This window comes from Vanellus vanellus, assembly GCF_965231255.1.
Source record: "Vanellus vanellus genome assembly, chromosome: 17".
In the NCBI taxonomy this organism is placed as follows: Eukaryota; Metazoa; Chordata; class Aves; order Charadriiformes; family Charadriidae; genus Vanellus; species Vanellus vanellus.
The window spans coordinates 13,895,421-13,913,870 of NC_138922.1; the positions used below are offsets into that span (position 1 = coordinate 13,895,421).

Here is an 18,450-nt window from a genome sequence, read left to right on the forward strand (position 1 = left end):
CTTTGGGGCATCTTCCCTGGGATGCGCTGTCACCACCTGAACCCCTGGGCCGGGTCCTGCAGGGTGCAAGGGGACCGGAGGGACGGGGCCGCAGTGGTGTCCCCCAGGCAGGGGCTGATCCAGAGCAAGGTGGGCTGAGAGGGGCGGACGGGCGCGAGCGGGGCAGGGTTTCCCGCGGCAAAGCTGTTCCCGTTGGGGCCACATTGCACCATCCCGCAGCCCAGTCCCCGGGCACAGCCGGATCCAGCCCCGACAGCGGGGACGGCTCTGCCCCGGGATGTAATTAGCGCCTGCAGCACAGCCCAAAGTGCCTAAATAAATTTTGAGGCGGCTGAACTGTTAAGTCAGCAGAAGCCGGAGCCTCCGAAGAGATTTACTGCAAATTAAACTTGGGGGTGGGCCAGGCGGCGCGGGGGGAGCGGGGCCGGGGCGGGGGGAGGGCGATGCCCCCCACACTCACTGGCCACGGTCAGCGTGATGGGCTGGCTCGTCTTGTTGTCCCCATTCTTGTCATTCACCGCCTGCACGTAGTACCGTCCTGCATCCGGGGCCACCGTGGAGAGGATGACGAGGGTGTTCTCCAGCGTGATGGCTCTGTGGGGACGGGCGGGCGGCGTGAGACGGGGACGTGAACCCAACGGGGACACTGATGCGGGGAGCCGGGACCCTTGTTCCCCCACCGAGGACCCGCACCGGCCTCGGGGTACCCACGTGGGACGGGGACGACCCCCAGCCTTCCTCCCGCCTGCCCCAGGCACCAGCCCCCGGATTTGGGGGCCGGGACCATGCTGGGACCAAGCCCCACACCCCCCCGCACCGGCGGAGCACATCGGACGGTGCAGATTAATAGGACTTTTTCTTTTTTTTTTCCAGTTTTTTTTTTTTTTATGGAACGATCTAATCTACTGGAAACATAAAATGGTTTGGGGAATGTATTTTTTACCATTAAATACGAGATAAAGGAGTTTTATCTCCTCAATCCTGCTTTGCAAATAGAAAGGAGACCAGTTCAATTCCTGCATAATGTGGGTTACAAATTCAATTCCCGCAACGCTGCGTCTGCAGTGCCGGGCTCGCTGCTCCGGCGGCACCGGGACCTTGCCGCAGCCCCACGGGGACACCTGGCACACGCGTGTGCCGTGCCCAGCTCTGTCACACCAGCTGCCGCCCCAGCACGTGCTACACCCCTTTCGCCCGCCTTCCTCCCTCTTATTTTCATTTTTTTAAAAAAAAAATCATTTCCCCAGTGACAAACAGAGCCATTAGTCACTGAGCCCGTCTGGATTTTAGCACGATGTGCTCAAGACGTCTGTTAAAACATCCTTATTGCAAGGAGAACGGCAGCCGAGGGGAGAACGGCAGCCGAGGGGAGAACGGCAGCCCCCGTGGATGCCGGGGGGATAACAGGGGGATGGCTGGGGGATAACAGGGGGATACCGGGGGGGTGGCAGGGGGATGTCGGCGGGATGCCGGGGGAATGCCGGGGGGACTCACATGCGGCTGCTGGGGGAGATCTTCCGCCCGTCGCGAAACCAGGTGACCTGGGGCTGGGGGAAGCTGGCGATGCGGGGCGCACGGATGACGGCCGCCTCTCCGTGGGACACGCTCTGCTGCGCCTCGCTGTCCTCGAAGCTCCCCATGTCTGCGAAATGTGCGGGAGAACCATGTCAGGGGTCGGGGAGGGGCTGACAACGCGCCTGGGGACGCAGCAGGGTCTGGTCCCGGGTCCGGCTGGGGAGCAGGCTGGAGGCTACGGGGATGGGCTCGCCCAGGGGATGCAGAGGGGCTGCCCTGGGGTCTGCTCTCTGCTCCCCTCCTCGGCTGGGGCATGGGATGGTGGTGGGCACGCGCTCATACCAGGATCCGTCCCTGTGCTACCCGGAGCTGCACAGCCCCATCGCCCGCACGCCAAACCGGGGACCCCTGCCCATGTGTCCCCCACCAAGGCTGGGGTGCAGCCGCAGCGGGGAGGGCTCAGCCCCGGGGCCCTCCGGCATCTCTCCCTGCTCCAACCCACGGTTCAGCGCCGGGAGCATCCCAGCACGACCTTGGCTCCGCAACCCGCTGCCTCCATCGCTCCCAGACTGGGAGCGCACAGCAGTTGAGGAAAGCGGAGTGAAGCCGGGTGCACGGAGAAGGGGGGGTAGGGGATTTTTTATTGACTTCCCTTAATTGCTGTAATTAAAAACATGTAAAGAATCTTTTTTTAACGACTTTGCCATTATCATTAGTTGTTAGCACAGCTGCCTTATTAATTTCTCATTAGCTTCCTGATTTGTCACTTCTCCTCAGGAAGGGGTCTAAGGGGATGGGACTTGGGGGCGTCCCGGAGGGGAGGGGTGACAGAGAGGGGCAAGTCTCACAGGGCACAGGGACAGCATCCCCGGGCCTCAGCACCCTCCTGTCCTGCTTAACCCCCCCGTGGTGCCTCTCCATCACCCCCCGCAGCGCAGACCTCTGAGGTCTGGTCCATCCCGTTCAGGTCTGCTCGTTTGCAGGATCCGTGCCGAGCCCCGTGCCGAGCCCCCAGCCCGCCTGTCCCCGCTGCCGCGCTGATGGATGCGGCCGCTCGGCCCTGCGCGCTCCTGTTTGCATTCCGTAACGATCATAAACGGTGTTTGCTTTAAGCGCTCGATGAAGCCGGGGAGGAGCGGGGCCGTTTTCACACTGCAAAGTCTTTCACCCCTTCAGGGTGCCGGAGCCGCCTGCTCACACGCGGTGCTGTGGGTTTCCCGGTCCCGGCGCTCTCTGCCTACACCCCACGCTCTGCCCTGCCCATGGGGTGCCCCCCCTGCGCCCCCAACCACCACGGCCCGACCGGGCAGCGGGAGAAGCAGTGGCAGCCGCAGCCCCGTCCCTGCCAGCATCGCTCCCAGGGATGCTCCGCACTCGCGTGTGCTGGCCACGGGCTGCACCGCGCACCCGAGCCGTCCCACGGTGCCGTGCGCCAGGTGTCCCCGGCCGGTCCTCCGCCAAGCGGGGGCTGTCACTTACAGGCCACCTGCACCTCGGTCTGGCGCTGCAGCAGGGCTCCCATGCGGTTGCGGACGATGCAGCGGTAGAAGCCGGCGTGCGTGCGGTCCAGCGACGTGATCATGTACCTGTGGGAGAGAAGAGCCACCTCAGCACACGCCATGACTGACCACCATCCACCCCAGTGATGGAGGTGGGACATCCAAGTGACCCTCACAGCCCCCGGAGGAGGCTGCAGGTCCTACACAAGTCCCCCCTTTACTGCTGGGCAGCGACCCCTGCGCCAGGCGCCGGCTCCTTCCCCAAGGAGCAGCTGCTGGAGGGGGGTGTGCGCGTGTATGTGCACGTCTGAGCAAGTGTGTATGTGTGTGCGCACGTGTGCACGCTGGGGAGACAACACAGTGGCCCTCGCTGCCGCTGGCGGACTCATGGCCATGACACAGGAGGTGCTTTCACCGCACCACGCACACGGCATGAGCCACCGGCCATCGCCCGCCCGGCACAGGGGTGGACGGTGACTCACCGCCGCGAGCGGGAGGCGCTGGGCGAGTGGCCTCGAGCTGTCAAAAGCGGAGGCGGCTGCCAAGGACCGGGCACCCGCTGCCCTGACCCCTGCGCCGAGCCCCAGCGGTGCGCGGCAGAGGGGCGCCGGGGTCTGCTGCTGTCACTCCACCATGGTTCTGTGCGTGGCCAAGCCCGGCACTGCTGCGATTAGCCGGATCTGAGCCGCTTTATCATCCCCAGCGCCCAGCTGCTGCTCTTATCAGCCGCCAGCGCCAGCAGCTGATAAGCAGATAAAGGAAATAACCACGTCTCAACTCGCCCATCGCCCCTGAGCATCGCCTGGGTCCCCAAGCTGGACCCCGCTGCCACCAGACCACCCCCACCCCCAGGAGGGATGCAGGCACTCCTGCTCCATCACCCCCCGAAATAGGAGGTTGGACCCCCTCCCTGCCACCGGCCTCGCAGGCGGGTGACCCTGGGGGGATGAACAGGCACCGCAGCATCGCCTTCCCCGACGGGGAGCGCTGCGAGATAAAGCAGAAAGGGAATAAATAACTAAGCTCAACCCTCCTTGCCCAAAATCTAATCTTGCATTAAAACCTGCCGCGGGCTGTTTCGGCAGAGCTTTGTTTGTTCTTTTGATAACTGAGCGTAAATTAAACTTTCATAAGACACGAGAAGCACGTTCCCTCTGCCGGGGAGTGTGGCAGGCCCCTGTGCCCACCTCCCCGGTGTGGGAGATGGTGCCGGGGACACGGGGCTCCCGTCTCGCCCGGTGGCACCACCGAGCCGGGGTGGGCGCAGCGGGGCTGGCATCAAACCTGCTGACACCCACCCAACCCACGTGGCGTGCCGGGGGTCACCCGTCCCCGTGGGAGAAGGGAAGATGCCCTTTGGGGATGAGTCCTTGAGTGTCACAGCTGATATTTAAAAATGATCCCCAGAGGCTTTAAATAAGATATTTCAATTCCACGGAGCTGTCAGGGACTGATGCGGACACCAGGACTAATGGGCCCGCTCTCCTTGCAGTGTCCTCGTTAATAAATCACACGCGCACACAGTGACTCCTAAATATACACATGCACGCAGATGGACAGACGGACGGACGCTCGCTGATGCTCACCTGTCCGCACAGCAGCAGCAGAGGGGCACGTGCGGTCCCCACACTGACCCCCCCGTGCATCCCCCTGCCACGTCCTCGCTGCCACGTCCCCTCCAAACCCTCACCCCGGGAAGGGGCTGGAGCAGAGCCCCCGGCACAGCTCACGAGCCGCCCTGTGGGACCCAAACCGCCCCCACCCTCGGGGCTCACACGCGCCCACGCACGAAGTGCCCACTGATGCACGGCCCCACCGCGGCGCCTTGTCCCCACGCGCTGGGAGCCGGGACCCAGGACACCTCCGTGGGCACGGGGAGCCTTCGCCCCCCTGATGGGGACACTCCTGCAGCCCCAATTAATGGGTCCTGGTCCCCGTGCCACCGGAGCTGGGGAGCTATTACAGAGCGGAGCTTTTGCACACACCTAAGCGGCTGAAAATAGCCCAGAGAAAGGAAATCAATTACCGGGCGCAGCCTGGCCCGCAGTCATTAACCAAATACGAGCAGAGACTTTGTTCTCTGCCGCTCGGCTTCCACGGAGGCTTTTATCCAAGATCGCTCTGATTTGATTTCCTTCCCCCGTCACACCTGGCTGTAAGGGTACAGTAACCGATTTCACCCCCTGTGCTGTGGGCAGGAGGTGGAGGGGCTGAAGCGTGCAGCCCCAGCACCCCACGCAGCCCCCCCAGTATGAGCAATGGGAGCTGCCACGAGCCACAGCTGCTCCGCCGTGGCCAGGAGCTCCTGCTTCCACTGTGCCACCCAAGCAAGCGGCTCCTCTGCTTGGGGCCGGTCCTGCTGCCCAGTGCCTGTGGACACTGCCCCAACCGGGGTGGCTTTGCCCATCCACCAGTCCGGGGACACGTTTTGCACCGCTCGAGCCGGGTCGGAGGTCCGGCCGTGCTCCCAGCGCAGCCCCTTGCTGCTGATGCCGCCGTTTCAGGGGCTTGTTTGGTTTGTTTTTGAAGACGGAGGTTGACAGGGCATCGTCTGTGGGGAAAAGCACTTCCGAAGCGAGGACTGACTCGCGTTTCAAAAAAAAATGCACTGATGGAAAACAGCAGCGGTCTCCAGGCTCGGTCAGGAACCGGCTGTGCCCCGCTCGGCCCCGGGGTCAGGAGGGGCTCCGGAGCCAGGAGCCCCGTGCCGGGGGACCGGCGGGTTTGCAGAAGCCAGCGGAAGGCTTTGGCACCGGATCGATCTGAGGGATGGATGGGCTGCATGTCGGGAACAATGACCTCCCCCGTCCACCCACCCACCACCCGGCAGCTCCAGCGCCACGAGGCCGGGCAGGGCACGGCACCACCATCAGCCATCATTCCCCCCCCTCGCCGTGCCACCCTGGCAAGGCACCGGCAGCACCGATACGCACTGCACGCCGGGCTGCACGCGCCGCCTTGTTATTGTAGGGTTGCTGGCGGCACCGCGCAGCCCCTGAGCTCCGGCAGAGCGATGCCCCGGCCTCGGCGGATGCTCCCGACTCTATTATTGTAGGGTTGCTGAGAAGCGTGGGGCTGACGCTGCCGAATTATTATTAGATTGAGGGGGTGGAGAGGGGCCGGGAAAAGCATCAGCCAAAGCATTTGATCCATCAAACTGAAAGCCAGAAGAGTGCAGAAATCTGTGTGGCTCTTCCAATGCCGCCCAGTAACAGCAACAGCTGGATCGGATTTTGGATATAAGCACATTGGCACGGTCCCCTTTGATTAATATCCTCTATAACGACTAATTAATTCTAGAGGGGACGTGTATTTGAATAGTTACTGTGCGATAATGAAATGTCAAGTGAGCATTAAAACACACTTAGCAAAGGTTTAACGACTCCCAGCATCTGAGCCACGCGTCCCAGCACCTCCGCCCGCCCCCAGCCGCGGCGCTGGGCTGCCGCTCAATACCTTCTTAAATAACCCCCCCCAGTATTTCATCAGCCCCTGTTAACTGTATTATCGGATCTCAATTAGCTCCTGATTGGAAAGGGCTCTGTTTTGACACACGTGGCCGGAGCCGCCGCCTCTCCGCTTGCCAGAAGTGTTTTCCTTTGGTCAGGGGAATTTCGCGGGCACCGGCAGCCCTGTAAATCGCCGCCTCAATTGGCCCTGCCAGAACAATGAGCCACTTAATAATTAATGCCCACGTATTAATCTGCCACCTTCCTGCAGAGCAGGGAGGGGAACAAGCGCACAACCTCCAGGGATGGAGCTTCCACAGCTCCTCGGGGCACCCTGCGCCGGGGGCTCACCGCCCGCACAGGAGAGAATTTCTTCTCAATATCTCATCTAAGTCTCCCCTCTTCCAGTTTGAAGCCATTCCCCCTCCTCCTATCACTCCATGCCCATGTAAAAAGTCCCTCCCCAGTTCTCTTGGAGACCCTTTAGGCACTGGAAGGGGCTCTGAGGTCTCCCCGGAGCCTTCTCCTCTCCAGGCTGACCCCCCCACCTCTCCCCGCCTGTCCTCCCAGCAGAGGGGCTCCAGCCCTCCCAGCAGCTCCGGGGCCTCCTCTGGCCCCGCTCCAACAGCTCCGTGTCTTTCCTCTGTTGGGGGCTCCAGAGCTGGAGGCAGCACTGTGGGGGGGTCTCCCCAGAGCAGAGCGCAGCAGAGGGGCAGAGTCCCCCCCTCGCCCTGCTGGCCACACTTCTGCTGAGGCGGCCCAGGATGCGGTCGGCCTTGTGGGCTGCGATGGCGCATGGCCGGCTCATGCTGAGCTTCTCCTCACTCAGCACCCCCAGGGCCTTCTCCTCAGGGCGGCTCTCCCGCCATTCCCCGCCCAGCCTGGAGCTGTGCTCGGCATTGCCCCGACCCAGAGGGAGGACCCTGCACTTGGCCTGCTTGAACTGCGGGAGGTTGGCACGGGCCCACCTCTCCAGCCTGCGCCGCTCCCTCTGCGTGGCATCCCTCCCCTCCCGCCTCTCTGCCTCGCCACACAGCTCGGTGTCATCGGCAAACTTGCGGAGGGTGCGCTCCATCCCACTGTCCGTGACTCCGACAAAGATGTTGAACAGCACGGGTCCCAGTACCAACGCTGAAGGAAGGTCACAGCATGGAGATCCCCTCCATCGCCTCCCCCTCGTGTGCCTCCTGCCGGCCCTGATGCCCGCACGGCTCCCCGGCGATGCCGCCCTGTGCCCGCCAATCACTGCCAGTTACTCACGCCAACCCCCCTGTGTCCCCCTCAAAGCCAAACATGGCACAGAGAAAGGCAGGAGATGCACAAGCATCACCGGCAAAGCCCACCCTGTGCTACCCATTACGGCTCGGCGCTGCCTCACCGGCTCTCCCGGGGGCTTTGCCACACACGGCAATGCCAAACGTGAAGCCGGCCAGACTGGAGCCACAGCTCACTGCTGGGCTCCCACTCACCCTGGCTTAAGCCCCTCTGATGTTCATCAGCTCCCATCAATTATACTATATTACTGGATGGCAATTAGCTGCCCAGGGGAGAGGGCTGTGCTGTGCTTCGCACCTGCGCTGGCAAAGACCTGGTCCAGCCAGAGCAGGGACGTGCTCCCGGCGAGCAGCGGCACAGGTCGGGGTCCCAGCAGGGAACTGGGGGTGAGCCGCCCCGTTTGCCCCCAGGTCTGTGGTTTTGAGAGGGTCCCGGCCCCATGTTTTACATAATTTGGGGACAAAGTACAGGCATCAAACATCTGAGGTCCTCAAAAGGCCATAAAGGCTTGGGGGGGTCCCGCGTGTGCAGCGCGCCGTGTTTCCTGCATCCCTGGGGGACACGCACCCCAAAGCATCCCAACCCAGCGACGGGGGGGTCAAAACAGCCCCAAACCCGCCCCTCCTCACTGAGCCTATGAAGGGCGGCTCCTGCCCACCCCCCCACGCTTAGAAGCAGATGGGGATGGGTGGAAGGCACCACATGCTGGAAAACCAACCCCAGGGCTTGCATGGTCGTGGCGAGGCGCCGTGGGGCTGCGCTGTGCCCGAGAAACCCACGGCAGCGCCGGAGGCTCAGTCGTGCCAACCCTGGTTTGCTGGGGGGAGCAAAGCCAGCAAGCGTCGGAGATGTAATTACACTTTCCTGGGCTCCGAGCTCCCGGCAAAGGGGATCTGAGCTCTTGGGAAGAGGTGGGGGATCCTTTAGTAGCTGCTGGGCTCCCGCACCAGCTGCGGAGGGACATGGGGAGAAGAAAGAGAGGTGATTTAGTAGCTAGAAGATGCATCTCTACGGATGGGAGTCTGTCCAGAGGTAATCTATGTGTAAGGTAATTTCCGAAGGCAGCAGGACTCGATGCAACCCTTAATAGGACAATCTCATGTGATAAATTACCAGACCCAACTAATCTGCATGTTAAATTTCTTGTATGAGAAATAAATAGCCTCAATTCACCAGAGAAGCGCTTTCCTTCCGAGGATTTCATTAAAGACATCAAGCTGCCTGATTTGCATGTTATGATTCCTCGTACGAGGAGAAGTCAGGCTCGGGAGAGCTCGCAGGAGAGCCCAGCGCCGGCGAGATTATGCAGGGAAAAACAGAGTTGGCCCCGGAGAGCGCCGCGCCGGCGTGCCAGGGCACGGGAGCGGAGCGCGCCGCCAAGCCGCCACCGCCCGCCCTGCCGTCACCTTAACGAAGGTCACTACGGGCATGGGAGGGGACGGGGCTTTGCTGTGGGGTCCCCGGGCGTGGGAGGCAGCTGGGGTCCCAGGGGAGAGCTGTCTCCGCGCAGCCCCCACAGCAGCAGGTAAAGGAGGCAGCGAGTGGGTGAAGGCAGGCTGGTCCCCAACCCACCACGGTCCCCAGGGACGCTCCCAGGGGGAGATGGCTCCACGCACACAGACAGGGCCAGGCTGGTCCCCGATCCCCCGTGGTCCCCAGGGATGCTTCCGAGGGGGGATGGCTCCACACACACACAGAGCCAGGCTGGTCCCCAGTCCCTCCGTGGTCCCTGATCACACCCGATCCCCAGGGATGCTCCTGAGGGAGGATGACTCCACATGCACATGGAGCCAAGCTGGTCCCCGATCCCCCCACGGTTCCCAGGGATGCTCCCGAGGGGTCGGCTCCACCTGCACGCAGCAGGACTGCCTTGGCCCTTGCCGGCCCATGGCCAGGGGACCCGCCAAGCCCGCTCCCCACCTGCCCTTCGCCGCACGCCAACAAGTCTCTCCGGTAGCAAGCTGGCGGCTCAATCACTGCAGGAAGGAAAGGGCGGTCGCCATGGAAACACGCTGCCAAACTGGGAGAGCGGCTCCTTCACTCAAAAGGCGGCATAAGCTTGTCTGACCATCAGACGAGGATGAAGTGGGGTGGTTCACAGGGAGCGCAGTGGCCAAGGGGGCACGAGCCCCAGCCCGCAGCCCCCAGAAAAACGGATAAAATGCACAAGGGCAATAGCAGCCGGCGGTGCCGGCGGGATGCCCTGCTGCAGGAGAGGATTTGCAGGGCAGCAGTGAGGATGCTGAGGCCGAAACGCTTGGTGACACACCATTCTGGCTGGGAACCGTGAAGTGATGCCACCGAGTCCGGGTGGCTCCCTGGGCACGGCCTCCCTGCAGCACATGGTCCTGCTGCAAAACACGGTGCATCCTGTCACGGGCACGGCCAGGCCCTGGGGAAGGTCCCTCCTGCCCCTGGAGTGGGACACACCATGGGGCATGTGCCAGCCCTGAGCTGGGGGGGACCGGCTGTACCCCACAGCCCCTCACCCACGCTGCCGATGCACCCCCAGCCATTCCTGGCCCCGGCACAGACAGGAGCATCCCTGAGCCTCCCCGGCCATCAGCACCAGCCCTCCCCTCTCCAAGGATTACTCTGTTTCTAAACTCGTTAACTTTTAATTACTACCTTCCCACTGCCTGAGCAGGCTGGCTCCGTGCCACCGACATCTCTATTAAAATTCAATTTCTGCCCATCATAACTAATTTTGGTACTTCGCCTTCCTCACCGGCAGCCTTCAATTCCAGGCAAGATGTCCAAACTCTCATCTCGACACACTAACTCCCTGCGGAGACGCGGGGACAGGCAGCGCGCGGCGGGCAAGAACGGAGCTGGTGCTGGCAGGTCGCGTCCTCGCCGCGGAGAGGACGGGTTAAAGCCAGGCAGCGATTTGCATAGAGGCTGTTTGCTTCATTAGCCGCGGCTGGGTTTGTTTGGGTTTTCCCCACGTGTTCGTTTATTTTCTCGCTTCCTTCCTTAATCCTTTCTGGCTGGATGCTGGAGCCGGAGGCGGGCGCCGGGGGCGCCGAGGAAAGGGAAGTCACCTTGGTGTGGGGATGGGGGGCTCCAGAGCTGCCGGGCAGGGACAGGAGCGCTGTCCCCTTTCTCACAGAAGGGTAAACTGAGGCATGGAGCGAGCCCAGGGGTGCCCCAGGAGTCCCTGCTCTGCGTTCGGAGGTGCCCCCCAGGCAGAGCCAGGGGTCGGGGTCCTGATGTCTTTCTCCTGCCCAGCACTGCGCGGAGCCCCTGCAGGGGCTCTGCGTCCCCCCCATCCTGCTGTCACCGCCGTCCCCACCACCCCACTTAAGGGCTGACATTTTGCATTATTCCCACTGCAGCCAATGCGACTCCTGACAGGGCGGGAGCTGTGGGAGCTGCGGGGTTCAACAGGTCTCTGAGCTTCGACCCCAGGGCTGGGGACAAGGGACCTGTCCCACGGGGCACCCGGCACTGCTGCAAACACCCGACACCGAGCCTGGGGCACGGGGGGCATCGCCGAGCTGCAGCCACCACGCGTTGGTGGGGGACGGCCCCCATTGTCCCCATGGAGGGCCACTGCTCCTGCAGCCAGCACAGCACCGTGGCGGGGAGGGGACCCAGCATGGCACACGGTGCCGGGGAGGGGACGTCACCCAGCCACATTGTCTGCGTTCCTGGCACCCCGGAGCAGCCCCGCGTTGCTACAGCAACTCGAAGCCTTTGGATTCAATGCTTTTAAACTGGGAATGGCTTGTCTCAGGCTGAATTATTGATTAAAACAGAGAGGATGACACACGCACACAGAAAAGACGGCGAGAGGTGCCCGGCTTGATTTAAAGGCGAGCTCCAAGCGGGCAGTGACGCGGGGTCGGCCGCTGTGCCGCAGGATTAGCCGGCGCACAGGGATGGATGCTCAAACCTGGGGCCATCTCTCGTGCCGCCCTTTCTTGCTCCTTCCCCCCGGTCGGGCCGTTCTCGGGGAGCCACGAGCCGGCCGAGATCTGCGGGGCCGGTGGTTAATCCCACTCGTGAAAACACCTCCTCTCCCCGATGTTGACCTGCTTAAACCCACTATTTACTCTCCAAACAGAGGCGGCAGCTCCCGGCACACCAAACGCTGCCGCCGCGCCACCCGTCTCCCCGGGACGGCATCCCCTCGCAGGGGGACCAGTGATGCCCTCTGTGCCGCGGTGGCTGCCGGCAGGGACGGGTGCGCCGGGTGGGATTCTCCCCGGGTGCTCAGCGGTGGCGGTGGTGGTGGCGGTGACTCACCTGTACTCCAGGGAGAACTTGGTCAGCTCCCGGCTGTTGTGCAGCCACTTGAACTCGAGGGGCCAGCTGCCCTCCGCCATGCACGTCAGCACCAGGCGGTTCCCCTCCAGGTGGACCTGGCTCCGCACCGGCTCCGTCTTAAAGTACGGGGAGACATCGTCTGCGGAGAGAGGAGGGAAACGGGGTGAGAGACATGCCCGGCCCCATGGCCTGCCGGCCCCACGGCAGTAGGACCACTTCATCACGGCCACAACCATCACCCAGCAGCACGTGGGCAGGGGGGATGCTGGCGGCCACCTCCCCGTCCCCCTGTCCCTGCCAGGGCCACCAGGCCCCTCCACTGGCCATTGTCCCCCCCCGAGCCACTTCACAAGCCTACGGACAAGAGCTTAGCCCATCTAGGGTTTATCTAAGCTGCTTGCTTTGCTTTATTCCCGGCTGCCTTTGTAGCGTTTCAGAAGCACGGAGCTTTTAACTCGGGGGGGTGAAGGGGGCGGAGGGGCTGGGAACGGAGTGAGACACAAACACTTACTCCTCTCCTGTTTTATTTGCTAAGTAAAACTATAAATCGAAACACACAGCTCCATTTTCTGCTTAACAAATGGAAGCCCTTTTACTTCAAAGACACATTCATATTCCCCAGCAGCTTTCAAGTGCGCTTTCAATCACGGCTTTGGGTTTTTTCTTTGGGGTAGGGCTTTGCTTTCTTGTGTGCGCGAGCTGAATTCCTGCCACGGCTCTCCGCACCATGAGCCGGCACCAAAGCGGTGCCCGCGGCCGTGGGCTCAGCCTGCTCCAGTGCCCCCACCGCCCTGGGGGGTGTCACGAGTTTGCAGGAGCTCAGAGGCAGCCGGACACCCCCAGACCCACCCTCTCCTCTCCTGACCGGCAGTGCCCGGCTCCTGCACATCCCGGGGTGCCCGCTTGCCGCACCCACAGGGAAATGCCCATCTGATTTACACCCGGCTGCCCCGGCCTGCCTGTCCCCAGGGTGGGCACGGTGGCGCTAAATGCCAGGCGAGTCATTCGGCGGGGAAGGAGCAGCTGGTGGCTCCCTAATTTAATCCTCCTCTCTGACCTTCAGCAGCGCTGGCTGGCGCGGGCAGCCCTGATCCCGGCGCCCCTTATGCCGACCATTGGGGCACCCCAGAGCAGGCACGGGGCAGAGGGGCCGAACCCCGCAGCAGCCCAGCTCCCCAGCAAGCCCCAGACGCCGTGGGGCAGAGGGGTGCCCATGGGCACCGTGGCAGCCCCGGGTGGGGGGTTTGGCAGCGAGCTCGCGGCAGCCCCGCAGCAGCCGAGCTGCGGCTTTCGGGATGCCCGAGGAGTAAGGCATACACATGCCGCTGGGGCCGACCGAGGTGGGCTTGCGGGGACGTCCAGGGGCAGGATCTGTGCCTGTGCATGGCGTGTGCCACCTCCGTACGCGTGTGCCTGGGGGTGCGCACACGTGTCCCCACCGCGGCGTGGCAGGAGCTTGACCTGCAACGCCGGGGCTTCGCCCACGTCAGGCTGGAGACCTGTGGGATTACCGCAGCCCTCAGCTGTGGCTGTGGCACAGCCAAACACCGGCTCTGGGGCCAACCTCCTCCTGCATGAAACCAGTAAATGAGCCATGGACCAGAGCGGGGGGTCCGGCTGGGCTGATGCATCACTGCAGCGAGGACCCACGGCAAAATAGGCTGATCCCCGGGCACCGGCGGCGGTCACACACACATGGGCTGCACCGGAGAGCCGGACCGCAGGGCTGTGCTGCCGGGACCTGGCCAAGCACACCGGCACTGAGACCTGGCGTATTCAGTGCACATCCCCTGCAGAGCCCAGCACCCAGTGCCGGCAGTGGAGGCGTTTGGGAGGTGTTTGGGAGGCGTTTGGGAGGTGTTTGGGAGGCATTTGGGAGGCGGGGTGCTCCTGGCGCACCTTCCCCTGGGCCCGCACGCCGTTTGCATACATCCTAATTTGATTTTAAGCAGCTAAGGCTCATCTCGCTTTGAAGCGCCCGAGCCATCTGTTCTGCATTAAGGGGTGAAAAACGGCGCAGAGGAGGAGAGGCGGCTCCTAATTCCACTATTGATTGTGCGATCGTTACCCGCCAGCGAAGGTCACGGCAGCCACCTCGGACCGAGCAGCTCCCCGGTACACCCCACCGCCAGCCCCTCCGCTCCCCTGGGAAAGCCAAAACCACCCCAGCCGTGGGCAGGGGACAGCGGGGTTGGGGGTCCCGGGCGCATCGGGCATCCCATGCAGGAGGCGGAGAGGGCACTGAGCTCTGGATCCCAGCACAGCGCCGGGGCCGGGGGCAGCAGGAGGAGCGGAGGAACCCCGGGAGGGGAACAGGACTGGTAGTGCCGATGTCTCCGGAGAGGCCTCCAGGAATGAGACAGGCCGTCCCCGACGTTCACCTGCCCACCAGCTCCCCAGCGGCCGCCTGCGCCGGCTCCCACCTCCGGCACGATGCGCCACGGCTCGGAGAGGAGAAGGGTGGGGGGTCCTGGTGCCGAGCACCGCTGCACCCCCCCCGCAGCCCTCCTGGCCTCCGTTTCCCTCTGCTCCCCGGCACACTGGGGGGACATCATCTCTCCTGCCATCCCAGCAGCACCACCAAACGCGGGGTGCACAGGGGTGCCCACCACCTCCCCGACCCACGGCAGAGCCAGCATGGACAGGGGCTGCGATTCTCCCAGTCCCGGACCCGGCGGGAGGTTTCCCAGTGCGCGGCAGCCACGTCGCCCCCCAAAACGAAGGGTCATTATGGCTAATTCCGCCTCTCCCCCATCTGTTGTGACTGTTTACACTCCACTTGCTAATTAGAGACTAATTAGTTGGTGCAGAAATTCATCACTTTCCAAACACAGGCAGCAGCGAGAGGCGTCCCCGGGAACATCTGCACATCTGCCGGCGGCACGGGCCGACGCTGAGCTCCCCGGGTGCCGCGCCACGCTGTGCCGTGCCACGCCGTGCTGCGCCGGCTACGCCAGCCCAGCGCGCTCCCCTCCATGCAGAGAGGTGCCACCAAACCACGCCATCCCCACCCTGCCCACAACGGCCCCCACAGCACCGGTGACACCAGGGCTCAGCACCTCCGGTGAGCGGTGCTGCCTCCGGGCTGAGCCGTACCAGCCGAGCTGCCGGCGGTGACGGATGGGATGAATGGGATGCCAAGCGCTGGCAACAGGGAAGGGGGACGAGGAGCAGGGACGACTCTGGCACTCTCCCTCCGCTGCCGATGACATTTTAATGCCAGGGCCTCGCAAGGCACTAATCCTGCCTAATGGGATCAAAATCTTTGCCCCTGCACTGTATTTACATAAGGGCCGCCGGGAGCTGGGTCTGAGCCCGGTGCATTAGCGCCGGGGAGGGGGTGCAGATGTAGGGCAGGGGGCCCCCGTCTCACCAAAAGAGCAGTAATGGATCCTAATTCCCGGGCGTAATGGGCAAGCTGGGAACTAAACCTCCCCCCCCCCCCCCCCTCTCCCCAGCTTCAAATCCCTCTTGATGGGAAGGGACGGGGAGTTTTAAGCCCGGAGGAATCCCGGAATGCCGGCCAAGGGCAGGGCTCTGCCGGGCAGCTGCTGGAGGGGAGGGGGGGGGAGGGGGGGGAAGAAGGGTGTGAACCCCCCTCCCAGCGCTCGATGAACCCCAGCAAGTGGAGACAAGATGGGAATGGGGACACGGGGCCCCCACAGCTCTGCCCCACTGTTGCCTGCCCCCCGCAAAGGACCGGCAGCTCGCAGGACACCCGGGTGCTTCTCCCATCTTTGCTGTGGATGCCTCGTGTGAGCACCGGCACAGTGACACCGGGGGGGACACTATGGTTCAGCCCTCGGGGACAAGGGGTGACATTCAGCCTCTCCGCTCCCCATCTCGTTAATTGGAAGCTGATCAGCCCGGCACCCGTTCCTGCTAATTGACACGAATCCGGGTGAGATACAGCAGGATGCGGCGGGCAGCCTCAGCCGAGCCGGTGGGATGCCCTGAATCCATCCCCCACTGCCCCTCTGGGCTCCAAGCACCCAACGGAGCCCAACCAGCACCGCGTACCGGTACCCAGCGCCATGCCCATCGCCTCAGCCGCCCCGCACCAACACACGACTCAGAGAAAATACCACAATCACCCCCTTCCCTTCCCCTCCAGCCCCTCTGTGGTCCGGCCAGGATGCGACCGGTGCAAAGGGACAGCCCCGGCAAGGGATTGCTCCGCTGCCTGCACCCCACCTCGACCACGGGAGGGGGGACAGAGCGGTGTCCCCACGTCCTCCAGGCTGTGCAGGGCTCTCCCCTGTCCCTCCCAGAGCATCGCTGCCCAGAAGGCAGGATGGCAGGGCGCCGGGGACGCTGGCACAGCCGCCCTGCACTACCGCTCCGGCCCCCCGTGCCCCCCCAGCACAGGGAGATGGAGCTAAATCTCTTCTGCATCAGGCTATCGCTGGCGCTCCGCAGCACGAAGAGATTAAAAAACAATAAAGAGAAAGCGAAACCCTCCGCTATAATTACCAGCCTTTAGCCGCCAGCGGAGGCAGGGAGGGCGGGAGGGAAGGAAAAAGGGGGGAAAAAGAAACAGAGAAGAAGAAATACACTAAAATTTTAATAGGAACCACTGCATTTAATTTAACGACACATTTTTTCAATTACCAGAATAATTGTTTTATTCATAAAACGAGTTTCAATAAAGAGGGTAATTTTCCTTTGTTTTTATTATTCATTTGTGTAACATATTCGTGGCGCAGTTCCCCGGCGCCGCAGCAGCCGCTCCGCATCTGGGGATGGGGAGAAGTTGGGGGGGGGGGGTGGGAGGGGGCTGTGCCAGCGTGGCAGGGAAGGGGTTAACAGCACCCGGGGGCACCCCACGGTCCCCCTGACACAGGTCACCCATGGGGGACCGCAACATCCCTGAGCCGCCCAGTGGGGTCACAGCCCCAGTTGGGTGCAATGAGAGATGGCCCCAGGGGACCCATCCCGGCCATGGCACGCTGTCCCCGGGGACAAACCACGGCCCCTCCGCGGCCACCCCGGGTGGGTGGCCCCCAGCCCAGGGACCTGGCCGGGGACAGGTGAGGCCCCGGGGCCACGCCGCTACCCCAGGAGCCGTCCCTTGGCTAAGTTAGGTTTTCTGCTTGTCAAACGCCGGCGTGCGGTTGGGAGGCATCAATTTTTCAGCGGCTGTTGGTAAAGTCATCGAGCTGATTAAATGGCACGTGTCCCCTGCGGGTACCGAGGGCACGGCCCCGCCGCAGGGACGGGAGCTGCTGCAATGCACCAGCGTGGCCCCCGGTACGGTACCCTCGGCGTCCCCACCACGGTCCCCCCCTGGGGCGGTGACGGGGGCCACGCAGGGCGAGCGGCCGGCAGGTGCTGGGGGATTAGCAGCACTCTCCACCGCTGCTGGAGCCATCAGTATTCCCGAGATGAGGCTTCATCCTCTTAATAAAAAGCAAACACAGAATTGAAATGCCGAACGCCCGCTGGCACCTGGGGAGCCACGGAGCACGGCGTGCCACCGAGCGGGGACTCAGGTGTCTGGGGGGACCTCAGCATCCACGGGGGGGGGGACCTCAGCATCCATGGGGGGAGACCCCAGGCGGGCACCGAGGACAAAGCCAAGCCCAGCACTGTGGTTGCACGGGCACCCTCGCTGAGCCCCACTCGCCCCCCTCCCAGCACCGGAGCAGGCACAAAGCAACCCTGAGCACAGACCCCCCGAAACTCGCTGCACGTGTGGTCCCCGCTTGCCAGCGCCCATCTGCTCCGCCGGCAGACGGCAGCCCCTGACCACGCCAGCCTCATCTGGCCACACTCCGGCAGAACACGTCCCCTTCAATTCATCGTCTCTCCCACCGTGACTTGATGCCAGCTTCAAATTTAGGGAAGGGGTGGCAGGGAAAGCACCAAACCCAGCCGCACGGCGATGGAGAAGCACCGGCAGAAGTGGGGATTGCAGCACCGGTGCGGCACCTCTCACCCACGGGGACATCAGAGCCCTGAGCATGGCTGTGCCATGACACCGCGCTGGCACGGGGCTCTTGGCAGAGCTCAGCTTTCATCTCACCGCCCGGCAAATGCAGGTTTGTCAGCAAAACCCACCAGCGAAGGGCTTTGGTGCCCCGCGGCAGCGTGCCGGGGCGCCGTGCCAAAGCGCCTTCGCTCCTCTCTAACCTGCCTGGCTCACGCCAACGTCCCCAGCGAAGCGTGGTGGCGGCGCGGCCCCGCGGGAGGAGCCGTGCGTGGCGGCAGGGAGGCACGGCACGGCACGGCATGGCACGGCACGGCGTGGCACGGCGCTGGGCTCGGCTCACTCAAACTGGGGGTGAAAGGCAGCACTGCTGCGGCGGGAGAAAACCCCCTTCCTGCAGCACCAGCCCCGCTCTGCCGGGACCCCCCCGGTCCCTCTGCACCCCCCAAAGCAGCACAGCTACAAGAACAGGGACGTGGTTGGCGGCTGAGGGACCCCCCGCTTGCACCAG

At 63.4% G+C, this 18,450-nt stretch overlaps 2 protein-coding genes across 2 annotated transcripts in view; one reads left to right on the forward strand and one right to left on the reverse strand.

Annotated features, from left to right (window-relative positions):
- RPL38 (ribosomal protein L38) overlaps positions 1-18,450 on the forward strand; it is a 173,497-nt gene that overhangs the window by 76,830 nt on the left and 78,217 nt on the right. The window lies entirely within an intron of this gene.
- Positions 1-18,450, reverse strand: part of SDK2 (sidekick cell adhesion molecule 2) — a gene marked incomplete at both ends in the record, with an annotated part of 51,051 nt that overhangs the window by 18,397 nt on the left and 14,204 nt on the right. The window contains 4 exons of the mRNA XM_082492320.1: positions 461-594; positions 1,495-1,642; positions 2,995-3,101; positions 11,990-12,149. Coding sequence (XP_082348446.1) covers positions 461-594; positions 1,495-1,642; positions 2,995-3,101; positions 11,990-12,149 — 549 coding nt within the window. The remainder of the gene's footprint in view (positions 1-460; positions 595-1,494; positions 1,643-2,994; positions 3,102-11,989; positions 12,150-18,450) is intronic.